General features: G+C 44.8%; 1 protein-coding gene across 1 annotated transcript in view; it reads left to right on the plus strand.

Moving 5' to 3' along the window:
- The window catches only part of myo16 (myosin XVI), a gene marked incomplete at its 3' end in the record, with an annotated part of 177,929 nt that overhangs the window by 107,617 nt on the left and 46,783 nt on the right, over positions 1 to 23,529 (plus strand). Inside the window, exons 16-22 of the mRNA XM_079518690.1 lie at positions 2,202 to 2,319; positions 6,488 to 6,635; positions 9,634 to 9,751; positions 13,331 to 13,448; positions 15,538 to 15,609; positions 15,893 to 16,034; positions 19,747 to 19,819. Coding sequence (XP_079374816.1) covers positions 2,202 to 2,319; positions 6,488 to 6,635; positions 9,634 to 9,751; positions 13,331 to 13,448; positions 15,538 to 15,609; positions 15,893 to 16,034; positions 19,747 to 19,819 — 789 coding nt within the window. The remainder of the gene's footprint in view (positions 1 to 2,201; positions 2,320 to 6,487; positions 6,636 to 9,633; positions 9,752 to 13,330; positions 13,449 to 15,537; positions 15,610 to 15,892; positions 16,035 to 19,746; positions 19,820 to 23,529) is intronic.

Here is a 23,529-nt window from a genome sequence, read left to right on the forward strand (position 1 = left end):
CCTCCTCTTGTCAACCTCTTCGGCTGTTTGGAAATTGCGATCTGAGCTTGTGTGTGACATCACCCCAAAATAGGGGATGCCAGGGTTAATGTAGGTTAAAGCATGATTGGAATGATGATTTCTTTATTTTATTTAGTAAAACCTCATCTTCTCTTATGGGGGGTCCTTCTTGGCATATATTTTCAAATGGGGGGTCCGCAGGCTAATGAGTGTCATTTAGGGGGTCCTTGACATGAACAAGTTTGAGAACTGCTGCTAGCTATAGCTTGGTAATAATGGCGTGTAGCTTTGGGTGTACAAGTGCCTCGCTCTTATGAAGTAATGCTTAATGCAGTCAATATCTGGGTCAGCTCACTCACGGAGCACACAGGGACAGGAGCCTGCCTGTTATCCACACACAATAGAGCCGCAGCAGCATCTAGTGGCGAACGGTTGAACTGCAGCGGTGCTCCAGTTATAGGGGACGTTCTAGGTTTCTGTGCCAATGTGTTAATTATCTTCGTGTGACTCATTTCATGAATGAAACAAAAAATGCAAAGAAATTCCAGCGTTCCACAGGATAGCAGTGAGCTTATGAGAAGGGCTGTGTATATCATGACTGTAAAACGTATGGATTAAAAACCCATTCATTTTCCCCATAGAGATTTCTGAAAACATTTACAATTTATTTTAAGCCTGGAACCAAGCCATCCAGGTTCCTGGTGAACCATGGCCATAAAACTTTTGATTCTGTGTCTAACGTATTTGAATATGTAATTATATTACTTTACCCTGATATAATTATTGCGACTGCAGGTCGCATTTACTATGAAATCCAGGGCCGGATTAACACCTCTGAGGGCCCCTGGCCACTGAAGCTCGAAGGGCCCCCCTTCACATGCACGCAACATTTTTGCTGTTTTGGAGCCGTTTTGGGGCAGTTTTATGCCGTTATATTGGCCTATTTCCGGTCGCCTACCCCCCCCAGAGTGACAGCCAATCTAGCGCATTGTTGCTGCTTTACACACAATTGCACTTTTCAGCTGCCCTTCTCACCAACAATAAAACACTAATCATTTTAGACACCATTTATTTCATTCAGATTTTTATTTTATAATTTTTTTTAGGGGCCCCTGGTGCCCACGGGTCCCTGGGCACGTGCCCAAAGTGCCCATATGGTAGATCCGGCCCTGATGAAATCGTACATTTATGTCCGTATATAGCCCATATACGGAGATCCCTGATGTCATCAATATTGGCCAGCAACTCTACATCTGACCTCAAACCTCAAACCCTTAGATCTCCATACCGGTATATGGTTATATGTCAAACCGTCCATACTTTCCATAATGTTGATCCTTCCCCATCCATCCTTCCTCTTCCTCCTCCCTTTTGACCGATACCTGTCCATTTAAACTCTAGACGGACCCTGCCCCAAAGTTATTAGCACAGCCGCGCCCGGCAGCCGGTGAAAACTAGAGTTCTCAACCGAGGCCCGAAAATTAAGGCCTGGCCCTACCTGGCCCTCATCGAACCCTGTACACTCAAGACACTGCCCCCGCTGCCACCGTTAGATCTCCATATATGGAACTGACCTGTTCTGACATTCCATATGTTGTACATGACGCAGCGAAAGGCCTCGTGTCGAATTCAAAACGCAGGCCAGCTGTGGGAATGACTATAGCCTTGTTTTTGATCCGCCAGAAAATGACAGCACATGCACTGCTACCTGATGTAAAAGACACTCCACCGGTTGGTTCCCAATGGGAACCGGTTCAGTTCTTTTTGGTTTTTAGTCCATGAGCCAGAGCTCCAAAATTGGAACGTTAATTATGAATTGAGTGGGCAAAACCATACCTATATTAGATTGTTATCACCATGAAACTTCCCCAATTTAGTTCTTACACAAAGACAATGATTTATTGTATTACAAATTTTGCATTTAAATATGCAAATGAGGCATTATGTAGGAAAATATGCAAAATAATCGAAAATATGAAAAAGCTGTGGAAGGATTATCATGTATTAATTTACTTGTATTGATCCTATAAACAATTTAATACAGGTCTAGTTTGCCCACCAATTTTGGAGCTCTGGCTCATGGACTAAAAAACTAAAATAACTGAACCGGTTCCCATTGGGAACCAACCGGTGGAAAGGGGGTCTCAGAGATATCAATGTGGCACTTACAGGTATGGTTGCTGTTGTCTTTCCCTCTATAGGTGAACTGCATCCTAGAGGCTTTCGGCCACGCCAAGACCCAGAGGAATAACAACTCCAGTCGCTTCATCAAACTTCTGACCATGCAGTACTGTGAAAAGAGACGGACACTGCTCCGAGGTAACCCTGCACGCATCTCTCATAGAGCGCCAAAGTCCTGGCGTCCTATAGGGTTCACGGAAGTAATGTCTCTATGGAGAATAACATGGGGTCATCTTAAAATGATTTCATATAGAGTGTCGCAGTCCCGCCCTCTCGTGAGACCCGGAAAATAAATCCCCGTTCATTTTCCTCATAGACTTTTCAGAAAGTATTTATTTAAAGACGTTTACGCCGCGGACAAAGCCAACTCTTGTCGTGACAAATCATGACAATAAACACAATGTTTTGGGCCAAACTAAGAATTAGAAAGTAGAAAAAACGGCAGGTTACAACACTTTTTTTGTTGTTTTTCTTCTTTGTAATTATTTGTTTGGTCCAAAATATTGTGTTTGTTGTCATGATTTGTCACGACTCGAGCTGGCTTCGTACGACGCTTAAAAGGTCTTTAAATAAATACTTTATGAAATGTCTATGGGGAAAATGCATTGGGATTTATTTCCTGGGCCTGGCGTCGTCATGAAAGGGGGCGGGACTGCGACGCTCTATAAGCGTTGTGGTCCAAAAATAAACAAGCTGTCTCTGTGTTATTGTCAGGGAGGTGTCTCTGTATCGTTTGCGACAGTCAGTCACTTATATATGATAGTCTGTTTCTAGTGAAAATGTAACTAATTCAGTAGCAGTAACAATAGCGTTTTCTCTCAGTCAGTTGATTCTTCATATCCATTATGAGTGAAACGGCCGGGATGACATGTTTATTTTTCAAATACAGTTCTTATATGAGGCGATCTAAAATCCCCCTATGGGGATTACAATGCAAATAAAAAGTACATGAACCCGTGGATTTGCGCCCTCTACCGATATTGACATCAGGATTTGACATCCGGTCAAATATAGCTATATTATTCCACTATACAAGAACTAAGCAAACCCTGCCATAATGTCTAATGTGTAACACATTTCACAGCTTCTTAAATGGAGGTTATGTCTTCTAAATCCTGGCAGTTTTCTGAAATACCTATGTTTCTGTATCAGTTGTGCTCAATATTTCATGTCAAAGACACCAAATATTATATGTAATTGGCCACCGACCCCCATCTGAAAATATGATGTTCCAGGGACCCTCCAGAAGCAAAGATTTGAGTTAAAAATTGTATTAGTCCTACAACTACAACCTATCTCAAACCCTAACCCTAACCTCCCATGGGGCAGCACACCTAAACCTAACCTTAACCCATGTCTAACCAATGACTAGTCTAAACTAAGTATGCACCCCAATTTTCGCGATTAAAAAAAAATAGCAGACCTACAAGCTCGTAGCGCGGCACTTGGTGCTCTGCTATGAGCTTGTAGGTCTGCTATTTTTCAATAGCTAAAGCATAACATAATGCTTAAAACACCAAAAGGGGTTCCCGTACAGAATGCGTTAAGGCATGATCTTACCTTTGGAGGAGAGAGCTGGCTTAAAACTTTGACTGAGTGAATACACGGCGATGCCATTCAATAATGTGGACTTCTATTTTCTTATATAATTAGCCCTAGTGACTGTCAGTCCGTCAGACCGTCATCAACTATAGAATATGCATACAAGTGCAAGCTGCGCAATACATCGATTTCGGCTATATATATATAGGCTATACTTATTTGTTAATGTGTTGACCAATAGCAACCAACCAACATAGCCTACATATTTTATTTGAGGTTTGTGACTTATTAATTGATTCAGCATGAAGACAAAAGCACGATAAATGCATTTACGCTTTGATCCCGACCCTGACAACTATAAGCCAGCATTGGAATTGACTTGATAATGGGCGCAGAATGTGCTGATGATGAATTCCACACCAACGTGGGAATGGTCTCGGTATACGCTCAAAATATGAGCGTAAATTGCTTGATGAATCGGGGGGCCAAGGTACGGACGGACAGACGACTCCCAACGTTATTAGATAGATGTGCTTGACTTGTAATTGTTTTATTCTTGGAGCTAACCTAATATCTCAGCAAATTTGGAATACGTTCTTTGTGTTCATCTTAGTCACTTAACCCATTCAGGACGGGAACCCCTTTTGGTGTTTGTAGCATTATGTTATACATTAGCTATTGAAAAAATAGATCTACAAGCTCATAGAGCTTGTAGATCTGCTATTTTTGAAAAGTCTTGAAAGTGTGGTGCAAATCTTTGAATATATATTATTTGAGAGCGAACGTTTTAAAGGGATAGTTCAGATTTTTTTAACTTAAGTTGTATGAAATACTTGCCATTAATATAGTGGTTGCAACTGTATTAATTGATTGCCCGAGTCCCATGGTGGGAGTTCTGCTCTGGTTTTGGTCAATATTAAGTAATTCCTGTCATTTTGTGGGGGGCACTGGGGCCACGCAGTAAAAGTAAATGAATCCACAAAACGAACGTAATTTGTATGGTTGAACTATTTCTAAAATATTAGCGCGACTTTCGTTCAACTTTGACCCCTCTATCACATGGAACTATTTTTTGGGCGTAGTGATATGGACACAAAAAACATAGTTCTGTGTGATAGAGGGGTAAAAAAAGAACGGAAGTTGCACTAATATTTTAGAAATAGGTCAACAATACAAATGACGTTAGTTTTGTCGATTCATTTACTTTTACTGCGTGGCCCCCAGTGCCCCCCACAAAATGACCGGAACTACTTGATATTTCACCAAAACCAGAGCAGAACTCCCACCACAGGACTCGGGCAATCAATTAATACAGTTGCAACCACTATATTAATGGCAAGTATTTCATACAACTTAAGTTCAAAAAATCTGAACTATCCCTTTAAGTCACATTTTTGCTTCTGGGGGGAACCCTGGAACAACATATTTTCAGATGGGGGTCGGCGGCCAAATACATACATTTTTGAGGGTCCTTGACATGAAAATGCTTGAGAACCACTGACATAGAAACATAGGTTTTTTCAGAAAACAGAAGAATTTAGAAGGCATTTGTAGAATCGTTCTCAGGTCTCTACTGTATATACTTTTTTGGCTGGAGCCCCCCCCCTCCCTTTTTGCCTCTACACAAAATCTGATGAAGATTGCAGACAAGCTCACAATGCGTTTTAAACGCAACATTTTTGTGAGCTGCCTTGTAGATCAGCTATATAGAATTGGGACTCTAACACACTCATGATTTCCCTGTTTTCGTCGAAACATTTGTGTGAGCCCTGTGCTGACTGTGAAAATAAAAGTGCAATGCAAAAGGAAAGTTAACCCGCATAACATTTGTATGTACCTCAGAATTACCTGGCTAAAATTAATGAAATTATATTATTCCAAGTTCTTATTAGTAAGGATTATATTATTTTCACAAGAAAGTTATAGGCCTACATAAATCATATAATACCCAATTGGACCAGCATTATTTTATTATTTTTTACAAGAACCTATATCCAACAAACTACCGGTATAACAAATTATAAATAGAATCATACATAGAAGAATCATACATAGTCATAGACAGCTTGGTATTCATATGCACTTATCCCACGTTGCCAAGAGGGGGCAGTAAAGCTCCATCTCTTATCTTTGAGCAGGGCTGTCCTTGTTTTGCTCTATATTCCCCATCACCTCAGATGACCTCGACGGCGAATTGAAATATTTACCACGTCGCGGCGGTATAGATCATGACGGCTGATATTAACCGTTTGACCCCGCCTCTCTCTCTCTCTCTACTACTATGTGACCTCCTGTGCTCCAGTGTTGATTTCCTCGACTAAAACTGAGATGAAAAATGTCCGTCGACTACCTTTTTCCACTGACGGAAACTAAATGGAAACTAAATAAAAACTAGACTAAATATACTGACAATTTCGTCAACAAATAAAAAATAGACTAAAATGTCTGCGACGCGTTGTGAGCTTGTAGATCGGCTATTTTCAGCAAGTGTAAAATCAGCCATTACGACGGCATCAAGGCCCGCCAAAACACATTTTAGTCGACTAAATCAACTGTACATTTAGTCGACTAAAATCTTATGATATTTAGTCAACTGAAACTAGACTAGAACACTAAATCAATCCAGGTGACTAAAATGTGACTAAAACCAAAATGAAAACTATTCAAGAGACTAAAACTAAAAATCAAAATGTTTCTGCCAAAAACAACAACACTGCTCTCTCTCTACATGTGACCTCCTCCATGTGCTCCTCTGTGTTCTCAGCACGTATCTACACCTACATGCTGGAGAAGTCTCGTCTGCTCGGCGCGCCGCCTAACCAGCAGAGCTTCAACGTCTTCTATCTGATGGCGGAGGGCATGTCGCCCGAGGAGAAGAGTGCTCTCTACCTCAACAACGTCCTCGCTCACAGGTAGGCCATACCGGGTCCACTCTACCTCAACAACGTCCTCGCTCACAGGTAGGCCATACCGGGTCCACTCTACCTCAACAACGTCCTCGCTCACAGGTAGGCCATACCGAGTCCACTCTACCTCAACAATGTCCTCGCTCACAGGTAGGCCATACCGGAACCAGAGCCATCCTACTATAAATGCGCCACATCTCTGCGTGTGTGCGTGTTGTAATGCACGTAACTCGGGAACCGTTTCATATTTCATATTCAACACACGCGTGCCACACCCCCGCAAGGGAGTGCAGTGCCCGGACTCGAGTCGGTCGGACCCACCGTTCTCCAGAACCACCACAAAAGGCTCTGGTCAGGCTCTGCCAGTGGGCCTAATGAGCCAAAGTCCCCTCACCTGTGCAATATCCAGCCTCTGCCTCAGCCAATTGATTGCCATGGCAACCGCACACCTGCAAATTGATTACTTAACCACTCCACTTTTCACAGTCAGTTTGCAGCACTCTTCAGACACAGGCAGACCGGCAGATACAGAGATCTCCATGTGGGACACAGACGGATAGTTAAAACGGGTGCTATGACAACGGGTTCCCAAGCTGCATCACTCTCAAGTAGGCCGGTGGCCGACGGGCGTGTACAAGTCTATAGTTCTAATAGAAGAGTGCACTCTACCTCAACAATGTCCTCGCTCACAGGTAGGCCATAAACCACCAACCACCTAAATTAACCATTTTGCTCTCGCATGAAGGGCCGTCCAAAAAATAAAAAAATCGTTCAAGTGGATACGAGTCCACTCGAGTCGATTGCAGTGTCTTTCTTTATTATTATTTTTCTTTTGCATATTCAGAGATAAATTGGGCAGAAAACAGCAAAAAAAACAGCAAAAAAACAAACAAAAGCAAACAACACACACACACACACACGCATGAAGAAAACAATAAATCAAGACAACCAAACAAAACAAGGAAATAATAATAGAGAGAGAGAGAGAGAGAGAGAGATCGGTATACTTTCAGAGCAATTTCATGAATGATGGAAACCAATCAAATTCCGTCAGCATTTAAAGGGCGTGACGTTCAGCGTATTGAGGATGTCATTGTCCATCAGTAGGGATGACCGCACCGTGGTATCGTGGGGTTCTAGTTATCGCTCTTCATATGGACTGCCCTTAAGCGTGATATCATGTCTTATTACATGGCTTGGTTGAATGCTTGATTCTGATTGGTCAATCGCTGAATTCAGCGGTGAGTTATGTGTTGATAATGACCGCTCCGCTGTATAACATACCTCAGGCCTAATCAAACCCTCTGAGCACCAGCTGCGCGGCTGTGCCCCGCTTGATTGATTTACTGCTGTTTCCAACATGACAGCTATGTAACACACACACACACACTAGTGACACACAATGTCATTTACAGCTAAACATTGCTCTCAAAAATGTTTTTGAAAACATTTGAGCGAGAAATAGACAGCGCACTACGAGCTTGTAGGTCTGCTATTTTTGAAAAATCGTGAAAATATTTATTTCAGAAATCTGGAGGATTTAGAAGATTTTTTTTTTAATTTTGAGGTCAGGCCTAAATGGGCTTCGCCTCAGTGGTTAAAACTCCCCCCCGACAATGACCACCTAGCCAGATATTATCCCTTACTTAATTAATACTCCGTCATACATGACGGTGTCCCGCAGAGAAGATAGCAGATCTACAAGCTCCCAGTACATGCTGTACAGTGAAGTATAATTTAAGCAATTCTTGGGGGTTCGTGGGTAACCCCATAATGGTGAAGGAGAATCTCTAGAAGGAACACCGGTTTACATGCATATTTTCTGCCCCAATCTAGCATGTCTATTGAATCTAATTCCATTGCGCGCGCGCACACGCACACACACACACACGCACACGCACAGGAGGACACATTTTTCTCATGCATTTCAATCTGGTCATTGTCTGTCCACTAATAAGGACACTGGTGCTGACCTTCAGTGTGTGTGTGTGTGTGTGTGTGTGTGTGTGTGTGCGTGTGTGTGTGTGTGTGTGTGTGTGTGTGTGTGTGTGCGTGTGTGCGTGTGTGTGCGCGCGTGTGTGTGCGTGTGTGTGTGTGCTTGCGTGCACGCCCCCGTGCCCCCGTGTGTGTTTGTCCGGCTAATGATATAACCAGTCTGTGAAGCAGAATGCTGATGCAGAATAAATGGGATTATTTAAGTCCCTCACCCAACGCGACCCGTTTATCAACCCAAATATCACATCCTCTCGTATTGCATCGCACCCTCCTGTAACCCCCCAGCGTAAAAGCGGTTTTACCAACTCGCCGCAGTGAAAAAGTGGAGAGAAACAAGTTTCAATGTCTTCATCGTTATGCTAACCCACTGCCATGACACCTACTAACCCATCCACGACCTCCCCATGTCTAGTCACTATGGGGTGTTGCGTGATCCGAGTTAAACCCTGTCCTGTCCTAGCTCTCTCTCTCTATCTCTCTCTCTCTCTCTCTCTCTCTCCCCCAGCCTCGCTACTTACGCCACCACAGTTCCCTTTTCATGAATGTGACATACAGTATGTCATAAAACCTGTTGACTTTGTCTCTCTCGCTCCAAGGCAATGCCCGTAAATTCTCCACCGGGCACATGGTGAGATGTGCTTTTTGACAGGTGCGCCTGCGTCCTCTCTTTTTTTTTCCTCTCTTCCCCGGATACATAATTGTCGGTGACGGGTGGAAACCTTGTATGCCCAAAACAGTTCCCTTTTTTAATCATTATTTTAATCCATTTAGGCCTGACCTCAAAATTAAAAGAATATCTTCTAAATCCTCCAGTTTTCTAAAATAAATATTTTCACGATTTTTCAAAAATAGCAGACCTACAAGCTCGTAGCGCGCCACTCGGTGGCGCGCTATGAGCTTGTAGATCTGCTATTTTTCAATAGCTAAATTACAACATAATGTTTAAAAGCCCAAAATGGGTTAAAACAAAATGTGAAAATAGACGATTCTCTCTCTCTCTCCCTCCCAGGTACCTGAGTGGGGCTCGTCCCGGAGAGAGCGCTCCAGTCGCCACAGCGTCCACCCAGAGCAGGGAACGTCTCACTGCCCTCAAACACGCCATGAGAGCGCTGGGCTTCAACAAAATGGTACAGCAATAACATGACACATTATTCAGTGAATAACACCCCATTTTTTTTTTACTTTACCATTTTTGTTTGAAAATAGCACGTCTCGTCTATCCAAGCCCACAAGCTGCTGTATTGTGACCCATTGTGAGTGACTGGGTTTATACCTAAATGTGACACCAACCATCAAGTGTCTAATAGCTCTATATTCCCTATTTCTATCGTGTTTATTCAATAATCAGGGTAGCTCTTTAGTAAACTGAAAAAAAAAACAACACTTCAAGGTCGGGATACCAATTTAAGCTACCAACTAGTTTTAACCTTTCTTTATTTTTCTTTACATTTTTTTATACAATAAACTGTTTTAAAGGAGCATTCAGTGATTTGGGTGATTTGGAAAACCACCCAGTCCGCCCCGGTAACAAAATGTGCACATTCACGCTCTACAGTGGGGGGAAGTGCAACAGGCCAACAGCATGTGCACCAAGGCCCGCCCCCACTCGATCATGATTGAAGGAAGGCCCCTCTCATCCTGATTGGATGAAGGCTTTGCCACCCGCTACCAAAACTGAAACTAGGGTTTTTTGACCCCAGGGGCTCACTGGGGACAGGGAGGAACTCCTTATATGGTCAGCACACTCTATAGTAGGAAGAAAAAATAAGTGATAATCACTGAATATACCTTTAACCAAAAGAAATATCACTTTACAGAACCTTTCAATTGTTTATTCTGAATGTACACAAGTGACACGTACGGAGCCTGCATGCGTGGACAGCATGTGAAAATGTTGGGGATGGCAGGGCCCATTTGCACCTGATGGTGGGGGGAGGGGGGAGGTGACCGAGTGCACGAGGTGTCATGTGCATGGAGCATGCATTGCATGCCGTAGTAGAGTGTGTTGTACCGCAGGGGTTCTCAACCCGTGGGTCGCGACCCCTCGGGGGGTCGCCAAATTATTTTAGGGGGTCCCCAAATTATTAAAAAAAAAAAAAAATGATTTTTTTAAAATTTGTATCTTCACGATTTTTCTAAAATAGCAGACCTACAAGCTATGAGCTTGTAGATCTGCTATTTTTCAATAGCTAAATTATAAGCATTTATAGCTAAATTATAAGCATGCCAAAGCATTTCCGGGGGTCCCCGGCCAAAAACGTTGAGAACCCCTGTTGTACCGTACCGTACAGCCTGTCCTGCATGCACACTTCTGCCTCCTACTGTATGTGTGCATAAGAGAGAGAGAGAGAGATGAGAAAGAGAGAGAGAAGTGTGTGTTCCGAGCGCGTTATCGCGTTTCTATTCTTGGCTCCCCCCAGTCAGCATCTGTCAGCAAGCAAGAGTGACCACCACCTCACCTTTTAATCCAACAACAGTCAATACACACGCAGGAGGAGGGGAGGGGAGAGGGGAGGGGGGGGGGGGGGGGGGGGGGTCGGAGGGAGGTGGGACTACTCTACCCTGACAGGATAGGGACGACGCAGGTATATATAGTCTGTTTTAGAGGAGAAGGAGTTCATTATAACGTGTCTGGCCCCAAAACAGAAATGTCTCATCAGGACCCAAACGTATACAAAAAATCACACCCGTGTGAACTGAGTGGTGCAAGGTCTTATATAGCCTGATCAGCTGTGGTCTGACGTAATGTCAGTGACCATAGTAACCATGCTCATTCTTTTGGGCCCCACGTACAGGTACACACATACACAGACACAAACACGTATACAAACAAAGAGAGGCAGGGGGAGAGGGGAGTTGCACCACTCAGTTCACACGGGTGTGATTTTTTGAGTATGCACAGCTTTGTGCGTTTGTGGGCATGAGCACGGAATGTGATGATTTGATTGGCTGGGCATGCACGTAATGTGATGTATGATGATGATATATGATGATAAGAGTGCCCCTCATTCTATTTCTATTAGAGATATAAAATTCAAAAAATATACCATATGTTGTTTATTGTTTGGTAGGAAAGGTTACAAATAATTGACATTTACTCGCGAATGCCCATGCATTAAAGTGGGTTGCAGGCCAAAATGGGTCATGGTGGGTCATGGATCCATATGTCTTGGAAACGCTGATTTTAGAGAGCGAGAGAGAGACACACATTGCGAGAGGGCAACCAGTGTCTTTAGCGGACAGGGAGGAGAGGAGGAGGAGGAGCCTGGAGGAGGAGGAGGAGGAGGCTGGAGGGGTGCATGGAGGTGGGAGTCATAGACCACCCATTGATCTCTGTCTAAGCTCTCATCGGGGGAAGGAGCCCCAGCCCAGACCCAAAGGTCAATTGTCATTAACGCTCCCTATATCGCTCCCTTCTCTCTCTCCCTCTCTCCCCTCGCTCCTTTTCTGCTCCTCCCCCTCCTCAGTCCTGGGAGGGAGGAGGGAGGGGTTGCTCTCTCTCTCTCTCTCTCTCTCTCTCTCTCTCTCTCTCTCTCTCTCTCTCTCTCTCTGTATAGAGTGTCAGACAGGGACTAATGCATGTGTTTATCTCCCAGATATCAGCTCCAATATCCTGCCCTCGGAGCGCACGCACGCACGCACACACACACACACACACACACACACACACACACACACACACACACACACACACACATTTTTGTATTACTATACTTGAGAGGACACTAACGTTTTAGGACGGTGATTTCATTAATGCCATTTTTAGAAGTTTCAGCGTTTTACAACACCTATAAGCCGACAACCATTGCTCTCGTGAGGAGGACGAGTGAAATAGTCTATTTCTACTGTACTTGTGGGGGCCATTTGGCCCTCACACCGCGCGCACACACATAAACATGCATGTGGTACACACACATGGGCGTGAATTCTCCACACGTTGCACACCAACTCAAACATCCCCCTCGTAGAGAGAGTCAGCGGGTCTGGGTAATGGGTAATGGGGGATTCCATTAAGCGTCCTCTACTCAAGGACAGGGAGAGGGGAGGGGAGAGGAGGGGAGAGGAGAGGGGAGGGGAGAGGAGAGGAGAGGGGAGGGGAGGGGAGGGGAGGGGAGGGGAGGGGAGGGGAGGAAGGGAAGACGTGTGGTAAACAAGGGCTGAGTGGAAGGAAGAGAGAGCATGAATCAATTTAGAGCTGCAGGCAGCTATCGACTATCTTCTTAGTGATTATATTACTTTTTTCGATTAATCGAATAATTGTGAAGTGTTTGTTTGTTTTTTTAAATGTCTATTTGTTTTTCTCAAAAATCTCCTATACACAGAAAAACCTCATATATAACCTCAAACATTAAGCTTTAATGTTTGTGTTGTCTGAACAAACACTTAACAATTGCCAATGAACGGAGAATTTGTCTGAGCAAATCAGCATACAGTATGTACGTCGGCAGGAACCCCTTGGCCAATAAGGGACCGCCATTCTTGATGATGATGATGTACGATGATTAGAGCGCCCCTCGCTTCACTCGGGTGTGATTTTTAAGGGGCGCTAGCCCCTTCTATAAACTGCTTTTGTCCTCGCACACGTCTCAGGATTTTGCCATTGATCGATGCCATTGACACCTCTCTCTCTCTCTCTCTCTCTCTCTCTCTCTCTCTCTCTCTCTCTCTCTCTCTCTCTCTCTCTCTCTGTGTCTCTCGACCACCAGGAGGTGGAGTCTGTGTTTACGCTGCTGGCCACCGTGCTCCACGTGGGCGACCTGCGCTTCGCGGCGCTGACGGACGCCAACACGGCCTTCCCCTCCGACCTGCAACTGCTGGAGCGAGGTCAGCATCACCCACCCACCCGTATAGTCACCATAGTGACCTGTGTGTCACCCCACCCCACCCACTGCGGGTGGGGTGGGGTGGTGGATGGGGGGCGGGGCGTGGCGGCCTGGGGGTCATCATCATCGCCATGTTGGCTTGTCGTGGACATGTTTGTCGACGTTCCATTTTTGCATACAAAATGAGTAGACAAAGAATATGACCAGAAACGCATGAATAGATATAGCCCTGAATGACCACAACAGGTCTGTAACTCTGAGAGTGTAGACTGGAACTCACCTATGCTTTCTATGGCATAGGCCGGGAGAAACTAGACACAGCTGCAGGACATGAGACTAATTAATTAGAGCGACAGAGAGAGAGAGAGAGAGAGAGAGGAGTGTGTGTGTACGTGTGTGCGTCAATTTAACAAAGGTGCAGACGATCAGAAATCAGCAGAGAGTGAGCGACGTTTGCATTACTGTATGCCGAATTGAAGTGGACTCCTCAGCCCCAGACTTTTTTTTTCTCTCCCTGGAAATTAAAAACGCCTGGGTTTCCGAGGCTACTGAGAGTTAAGGGGGTCTTTGCAAATAAAACATTTGAGAACCACTAGACTAGTACTAGAGTACTAGTTGGACTCATAATGTGCCATAGTGTCATAATAAAGATAAAGATAGATAAAGTGCCCCTCGGGGGCACAGGTCTCCACCAGGGCAGCTAGGTCAGGTTGTGGCCTCCTGGTGGCGCTATAATAGGCCATGTCCGTATATGGACATGTTGGTTGACCTCTGGTGGTGGCGGAAGGGGGTAGGGGGGGGAACAGTAGTCAGTCACCTGTTTGGTAAGCCTTTCTTTTACTGTCAAAACGTGTAACCGTGGTGCACTCTCAACCATGTCGCTATTATACGTAACACAGACACAAACGCACTTGCACTTCTTCCACACATATACACCGACACTTTTCTGCATGGAGACCACTGTGTTAATTCTCTCTCGCTCCCCCCCCCCCCCCCCCCCCCCCCGGCCCGACACACGCACTTTCTCATTATGTAACTTGCACATGTGTTCCTGTGACCTCTGACCTCAGCGAGACGGTAAACAAATGACACCACCAGCGTTGGGGAAGAAGGGGGGGGTTGTGCCAGAGTGGGGCTGCTGGCTGTTGTCAGGGGAGATGTGACGTCATCATCGTGGCTATAAGTGACGTCAGCAGCAACAGAAAGGGACTGGGAATAAGTTCCTGTCACCCCTTGATGGGACGAGGAGATTGATTCCACACGGTGACGAGCGGGCAGCGCTGCTGGATGGACTTATCGCTGCATGGTGTCATTGTGGTCCGGCAGAGTGAATGAATCACGCAGGGGGAGGAGGAAGGGGGGGGGGGGGGGGTCGTGTTGTCATCCCCGCTGATTATGTCAGTCTGATTTTCCACAAGTTTGTACAATGACGCCATTCGCAATGTAGCCACGAGATTAATCTGTCTTTTTCCTTTCTTTTTTTTTCACCCAACCCCTCTCTCTCTCTCTCTCTCTCTCTCTCTCTCTCTCTCTCTCTCTCTACCCACCCATCTCTCTCTCTCTCTCTCTCTCTCTCTCTCTCTCTCTACCCACCCATCTCTCTCTCTCTCTCTCTCTCTCTCTACCCACCCATCTCTCTCTCTCTCTCTGGCTCTCTCTCTAATCCCCCACCCCTCTCTCTCTCTCTCTCTCTCTCTCTCTCTCTCTCTCTCTCTCTCTCTCTCTCTCTCTCTCTCTCTCTCTCTCTCTCTCTCTCTGGCTCTCTCTAATCCCCCACCCCTCTCTCTCTCTCTCTCTCTCTCTCTCTCTCCTCTCTCTCTCTCTCTCTCTCTCCCCATCTATCTTTCTCTTTCTGGCTCTCTCTCTAATCGTCTGTCTGTCTGTCTGTCTGTCTGTCTGTCTGTCTGTCTGTCTGTCTGTCTGTCTGTCTGTCTGTCTGTCTGTCTGTCTGTCTGTCTGTCTGTCTGTCTGTCTGTCTGTCTGTCTGTCTGTCTGTCTGTGTCTCGCTTTCTGACGTGCCACCCATCTCTCTCTCTCTCTCTCTCTCTCTCTCTCTCTCTCTCTCTCTCTCTCTCTCTCTCTCTCTGCAGTGGCTGGAATGTTGCAGGTGTGTTCCGATGACCTCAGCTCCGCCCTAACCTCTGATGTTCAGTACTTCAAAGGTAACCTCATATTGGCCCCTTGTCCCTCCACACCAAAAAAACCTCAGCCATACTTAACAAATAATTGTATATAAAAAAAATGTGGGACTCAGACTTTTAAGTGACTTTGTAGACCAAAGATGAGGCAGTTAGTAGTATGCCATGTCATCTGTGTGTGGAAACACATTAAAAGTATTAGCAGCCATTTCTTCGGCATAGTGTGTATACGGTCAAAAGTTACGTGGTATTATTATTACCCAACATCCCCGGCTCTGTCTGTCTCCCGTATACATCTGTAAATCAGGTGACGTGATCACACGGCGCCACACGGTGGAGATGTCGGAGCAGTACAGGGACCAGCTAGCCAAAGCCCTCTATGGACGCGTCTTCAGCTACCTGGTCAACAGCATCAACGAGTACCTACAGGGGCAGGACGACACCGTGGGGTGGGTGTGTGTATGCGTGTGTGTGAGTGAGTGCGTGCATGCATCGTGTGTGTGTGTGTGCAAGTGTGCATGTACATGCATGTGAATATGTTTTTGTGCCTGTAGCTGTTTTCAGCTCTTTGAAGTTTCCTTTGAAGTCTGGAGTGCCGATAACAGAAGTAGTTATCAGAAGTAGAATCAGTGTAGTTCTATATATTATGTCATCACTTTCAGCTCTACACAACATTAACATAATGTGGATGTGCTCGAGAACGACGCAGCGAGCGCAAAGAAGCACCGACGAGCTGGCCTGGGAATGACTTGGAAAGCGACGATGGAGGGCTCGTCTTGAGGACGACCTAGAGCAGGGGTGGGCAACTTTGACGATGGAGAGGGGCCACTATATATTTCCACACTCACACCAGAGGGCCACTATATATTTCCACACTCACACCAGAGGGCCACTATATATTTCCACACTCACACCAGAGGGCCACTATATATTTCCACACTCACACCAGAGGGCCACTATATATTTCCACACTCACACCAGAGGGCCACTATATATTTCCACACTCACACCAGAGGGCCACTATATATTTCCACACTCACACCAGAGGGCCACGTTGCATATTACTGTCGTAGCAAAAATAGCCGATCTACAAGCTCAAAACGCGTCGCATCGCGACGCGTTTTGAGCTTGTAGATCGGCTATTTTTGCTATATTTGAATTGAAATCCTGAAAAAATGTGACAATTTTATTTTTATCGAAATCCTGAAAAATAACCTTTTTATTTAATTTCAAATTAATTTAGTTATAGTTATGTTAACGTTATGAACTAAATCCAAACACATTGGACATACAAAAGCGGGTCATGTTTGCATGTTTGGAATTGTAACAGCTGAAATCAATACTATATCACTATTCTGATATTAACCTGAGGGCCGCATTAAGTGATGGTGGGGGCCGCATGTGGCCCCCGGGCCGGCCAGTTGCCCATGTATGACCTAGAGAGATAACACATAGTTTAGAGTTGGGGGTTTGGAATACCTTACATTGCGCCATCATGGCACTGACAGTTGTTGTCATTGTCGGGCTGGAAAAGTATTGACGTTGCCTTCCTGTTATGTGGAGGTCGTACACACGTGAGCACATTATGCGCACGCATGTGTACACCACAAGGTCAATAATAAGGATTGTACTTTCGTTTGAGATGGAGGAAACACGCACGCACACACACACACGCACGCATGCACGTGCGCACACAAACTCACAGGTGGAGGCCAGTGGATCCTTGGTTCTTCTTGTTGATGTCAATGAGTCTTATCGCATGCAGATAAGCTCTAACTATCAGGAATGTGTTTGTGTTTTTTTTCCCCCCTGTGTGTGTGTGTGTGTGTGTGTGTGTGTGTGTGTGTGTGTGTGTGTGTGTGTGTGTGTGTGTGTGTGTGTGTGTGTGTGTGTGGTGTGTGTGGTGTGTGTGTGTGTGTGTGTGTGTGTGTGTGTGTGTGTGTGTGCTGCATGCAACCACAGAATGCAATAAATGCCTCTGTGTTGTGGGACTGTGGATGCACGCCCTTTTTACCGCTCACACCCCGTTCAAGTGAGACAAGGTAGCATAAACTCGGGAATGTGGGTGTAGCGGCAACAGCTGTGAGAAAGAAACACAGGAAAGGTAACCACAAATGAATAATAAATATAAAATAAGGGGTTCTCCTCCAGGATAGTGTCCAGCTTCCTCCTCGTCGTCCTCTTCCTCCTTAGTCTCGCGTCACCAGACTGTTGCCCTCCGCGATTTCCCAAACGCTTCATCATACAGTCTGGGGCCAACGGAAGAGCTATCATGAGTATAAGCGATAAAGCGGAAGTGGAGCCTCCTCGCCACTTCCGTTTCGTCTTTACAGCCGCGCACATTTATCCAAATATATAAATAGAAAACATCTAAGCATATAGCTTGTTGCTTAGCAGAAAAGGAAATAAAAAAATAAGCTCTAAAGATATTTGAACCCCTTTTGGTGTAAGCATTATATTATGCTTTAGCTATTGAAAAATAGCAGATCTACAAGCTCATAGCGCGCCACCGAGTGGCACGCTACGAGCTTGTAGGTCTGCTATTTTTGAAAAATGTCAGGATTTAGAAGAAATTTATAGAATCGTTCCCAGGTCAAAATGGGTTAAAATATATTTCCGTGAACGGAACTGGCAGCTTCCGTTACTCAGCTCATGGGGGCTATCGTTCCAGACTCTATATAGCATTCCGTTACTCAGCTCATGGGGGCTATCGTTCCAGACTCTATATAGCATTCCGTTACTCAGCTCATGGGGGCTATAGTTCCAGACTCTATATAGCATTCTGTTACTCAGCTCACGGGGGCTATAGTTCCAGATTCTATATAGCATTCTGTTACTCAGCTCATGGGGGCTATAGTTCCAGACTCTATATAGCATTCGGAGATTGTGGAATAGTTGTCTGGCTACGCGAGACTACTTCCTCCTCCTATACCCACCTCCAGATTATCCTGTTTGAGTCCATAGTCTTCCTCACCTGTGCTCCGTACCTACCCTATTCCTGTAGAGGGCCTCAGAGATGTCCAGTCCAGTCCAGGTTGTGCTGCCTGTTTGTTGCACACCTCCGGAAAAACAAGGACTTAAATTAATTTAGTGTCATAATGGGATGCTTACTGCAGTCAATATGTAAATGATTTCAATTAACTTCCACGTTAAAAGTTTCCGTTTAGTCACAACAACAATAGTTTGTTTAGCTATACTGTATGTGTGTCTGCCTGTCTGTCTGCCTGTCTGTCTGCCTGTCTGTCTGCCTGTCTGCCTGCCTGTCTGTCTGTCTGTCTGTCTGTCTGTCTGTCTGTCTGTCTGTCTGTGTTGTTTTCGTCGACTAAAACTAAGATGAAAAATGTTCGTCGACTACCTTTTTTTCACTGACGAAACAAAATGGAAAGTAAATTAAAACTAAGCTATGATGACTAAAACGGAGGCTGAATGTATTGACAATTTCGTCAAACAAATAAAAAATAGACTACAATGTTAGGAAGGGACTAAGTGGACAAGAGATCCAGTAAAGTCAGTTTACTTTACACTTGCTTGCATGCTGAAAATAGCCGATCTACAAGCTCACAACGCGTCGCAGTGCGACGCGTTGTGAGCTTGTAGATCGGCTATTTTCAGCAAGTGTAAAATCAGCCATCAAGGCCCGCCAAAACACATTTTAGTCGACTAAATCGCCTGTAGATTTAGGCGACTCAAATCCTATGACATTCCGGTGACTAAAATGTGACTAAAACTAAATTAAGACGTTTCTAGAGGACTAAAACTAAAATCAAAACGTGCCGCCAAAAACAACACTGCTGTCTGTCTCTCTCTAGCCTCGGAAACCCCCAGACGTTTTTATTTCCAGGGAGAAAAAAAAGTCTGGGTCCGAGTCCACTTCAATTCGGCATAGAGTAGCGCAAACATCACTCACTCTCTGCTGATTTCTGATCGTCTGCACCTTTGTTAAATTGACACAAACGCACACATATACACCACACACACACTCCTCTCTTCTCTGTCGCTCTAAGTAATTAGTCTCATGTCGCGCAGCTGCGCATAGTTTCTCCCGGCGGATCCTGCCGGGAGCTGCCTATGCATAAAAAGCATAGGTGAGTTCCAGGCTAGTCTCTCTCTATGTCTCTGTCATCTTTCTTAACCCCGTAAACCTTTTGCTTCCCTTCACAGTGACCCTGCCTTTGAGATCGGCATCCTGGACATCTTTGGATTTGAAGAATTCCAGAGGAACGGATTTGAGCAGGTGTGGGAAAACAGTTACCGCCTGATTTATACGCGCTGGTATCACATGCAGGAAACGACCCGATCTACAAACTGTTGTAGCTCCATCTTGTAGACCAGCTATTTTGTTGAAGATGTTCCAAAAAAAAGTGTCTGCTATTTTCACATATGACAAAGTATCTTGTACATGCCGCCATACCACCGTATTCCTAAACATATTGGCCATATTATACTATTTTTTAAAAACATTTAAAAATGGTTGACAATTCGGCATAGAGTATATACACCGTTGAATATGACAAAGTATCTTGTACATGCCGCCATACCACCGTATTCCTAAACATATTGGCCATATTATACTATTTTTGAAAAACATTTAAAAATGGTTCTATACGAGCCAATCTAAGACGACATGTTGTGAGCTTGTAGATCGGCTATCTATTACTATTTTAAAATGCTTTTCGAAATAGTAAAAAAAATGGCAAAAAAGGTTTAGGCATAAAGGGGTAAGGCGGTGCGCAACATGGGGAACTATTAACACATTGAGAGCCCACGCTTAACTGCCCAAAATCACTTTCACCTAGAAAATCCATTCACATTTTTTATAATTCAGCTGACTGTGGAGACACATGCTGGAACTTTTTACTTTGAAATGTTTTATAGTTTCTGAGTTATTTAATTTAAACGCCAAATGCATTCTCAATGGCGAAAAAAACAAACTTTGGAACCACGTGTTAAAAAAAAAAAAAAAAAAAGTGTTTTGATTTTTCTGATTTTTTTTTTAATAAAAAAAATAATCCACAGACGTCTTGGGCTATGCACGTGCGGTAATACCCATGACGTCCACAGACGTTTTGGGCACAAAATGTGTTAAAGGAGAATTCCATGCTAGACGGCTTTCTTACCTTTATTTGTAGTTGTTACGTCCCCAACCAAAGAGGTCCAGACTGTGTTATTTTGTGCAAAAGTGCATTATTGGCTATTTCCCCTACCATAAGCCCTCAATGGGAGTTGGGTTTTTGTGCTAATTCGCTTATTTCCATCGAAATTTAGATTTTTGAGCGAATTAGCACAACACCCCAATGCCCCATTCAATTCAATTCAATTCAATTCAATTCAATTCAATTCAATTCAATTCATTGAGGGCTTATGGTAGGGGAAATAGCCAATAATGCGCTTTTGCCCAAAATAACAAGCCTTTTAGTATGGAATTCTCCTTTAATCATCGTTGTGTCAATCGCAATACACAGCAGGTGCGCTCAATCTTCTCTTTAATGTCTCCCGGTCTCTATCACAGTCTCTGTTGTGTTTTCATGACGGTAAATGGGGGACAGAACGCCATAGAGCAACAAGGCCGTCGTCCTGTTGCTACATTGAAAATGTTTTTCAGATTAGTATGCGTGGCTATGCGAGGCCGTCACCCGACTGAAACACAATCAAGCTGTTAAAGAGTGTAGGAGTGGCGGCGCAGCAGCATCTCGCCTGGCCTTAACATTCTTGTGTGTAATTGTAATGAATGAAGCGAGGTGTGGAACGGCTCGCTTGTGGCGTGATGTCCCCACCCCCGTCCCCCGTCCCCCCCACCCTGTCCTCACATGAACCCTCTCCTCCGTTGTGCCACAATGGCCGTCTCTGTGCCACCGCGCTGGAGCGCAGTCGCTCCCAAAACGATGAGTTTGGGTCACCCATTTTTTGGGTCGACGAGACGAGAATCCATTTTTATATCCACTTTTTTTTTTTTTCGAGATTTCCAAAACGATCATTTTTGAAACGTTTTAGAAAAAGAAAATATGAATTGGGGAAAAAAAAACATGAATTTAAAACATAAATGTATAGTAGTGAAAATGGCAGATCTATACAAGCCATGGGTGTAATGTGTGTGTGTGTGTGTGTGTGTGTGTGCGTGAGCGATGTTTGTGTCCATTCCCAGCATGCTACAGTGATTTGTGACGGTGTGTGATTTCATTGGTTGAACTCTTCATAGCAGAGGTTACATTATGTTCAACTCTGTGTTGCTCCTTTGCTATGGGCTATAAATCTGCCACACGCTGTACCAAACCCACTCCCAACGCACACGCGCACGTGTGTGTGTGTGTGAGCGCACGCGGCTGCGCACGTGCGTTGGTTGGTTTTGCCCATATGCGATCTGTGGGTGTAAATCAAGGTGATAAGTGCTTACTCCCAACTGCTCGCAGCTTATACCTACGATCCCCCTGAGACATGCCAAGGCTCTTCTCAGCGCTTATTAGTGTGCGTGCGTGTGTGCGTGCACGCATACACACACGCACGCTTTCTTGCCGTCTTGTGTCTTCGCCTACCTACATGTGTCTGGTGGTGTGGTTGTGGCGAAGATGTCACTCGGCTTTGTTCGTGACCAGGATGTTTCTCTAATCCTGGCAGAAAGGAAGGAATCGAGTGACCTTTTCCAAGGTCGCTATAGAAGGTGCGACTGCAAGCAGTGGAGGGGAAGGGGAGGGGGGGGGTGGCTAGCATAATTATCTTAACTCACGGGTATGGCCCAAGTGATCAGAAAATGTCTCTTCCATAATACTCCAGAATATAATAGAACAGTGCACAATCCTCCCATCTTGGTGCTGAGCCAAACTAACAGATATCATGAAGAAAAGGCAAAGGCTCGCCACACTTTTGTAATGCTCCACGTATTTTATTCGCAATCACAGCAGGTAGGACATAACAACGTTTCGACCGCGGTATTGGCCTTTTTCAAGTAATTTGAAAAAGACCACGTTGAAAAAGACCAATACCGGTCGAAACGTCGTATGTCCTGCCTGCTGTGATTGTGAATAAATACAAAAGTCAGTTGCGAGCCTCTCTCTCTCTCTCGCTCTCTCTACTCAGCTGTGAGTTGTTCATCACTGATGAGCGCTTGCCTGTTAATGACAACCTGCGTGTAATCAGCCCTCGTTACACACCGGAGGAGGAGGAGGAGGAGGAGGAGGGGGGGAAGGGGCTGGGCTTAGCGCCAGATAAACAAACACCATGATCACTTTACAGTAGTGGTGGTGACAAACAACTCTGCTCTGACATGCTAATACACACGCACACACACACACACACACACACGAGTACTGTACACACAAGCAGCGTTGATCAGGGGGTCATTAGCGTAGCCCAGTCTTGTTAATTAGAGCTGTGTTTGCTGGGTACTGTTGTACCTGCTCAGCGCTTTCTTAATCCATTCTGAACGGGAACACCTTTTGGTGTTTTAAGTGTTATGTTATGCTTTAGCTATTGAAAAATAGCAGATCTACAAGCTCGTAGCGCGCCACCGAGTGGCGCGCTACGAGCTTGTAGGTCTGCTATTTTTGAAAAGTCGAGAAAATGCGGCGCAAATCTTTGAATGTATATTCTTTCAGAGCGAACGTTTTTAACTCAAATCTTTGCTTCTGGGGGAGACTGGGACTACATATTTTCACACGGGGGTCCATGTACAGATAATACAGATAATTCCGGGGGTCCTTGACGTGAAAAAGGTTGACCACCACTGACACAGAAACATGAGGTTTTTCAGAAAACTGTCATGATTTAGAAGACATTTGTAGAATCGTTCCCAGGTCAAATTGGGTTAATGAGCTAACTCAATCAACCACCTGCTGGGACTATCGCCTTTTAATGGACTCCACAAAGCCAGGAGGCAGAGAATAGACGGAAAGGGATTAGCTCCGCCTCCGTCCACACCGCTATAACAACATGGCTCTGAGTCACTGTTGT

Source organism: Electrona antarctica, assembly GCF_951216825.1.
Source record: "Electrona antarctica genome assembly, chromosome: 13".
Taxonomy (NCBI): domain Eukaryota; kingdom Metazoa; phylum Chordata; class Actinopteri; order Myctophiformes; family Myctophidae; genus Electrona; species Electrona antarctica.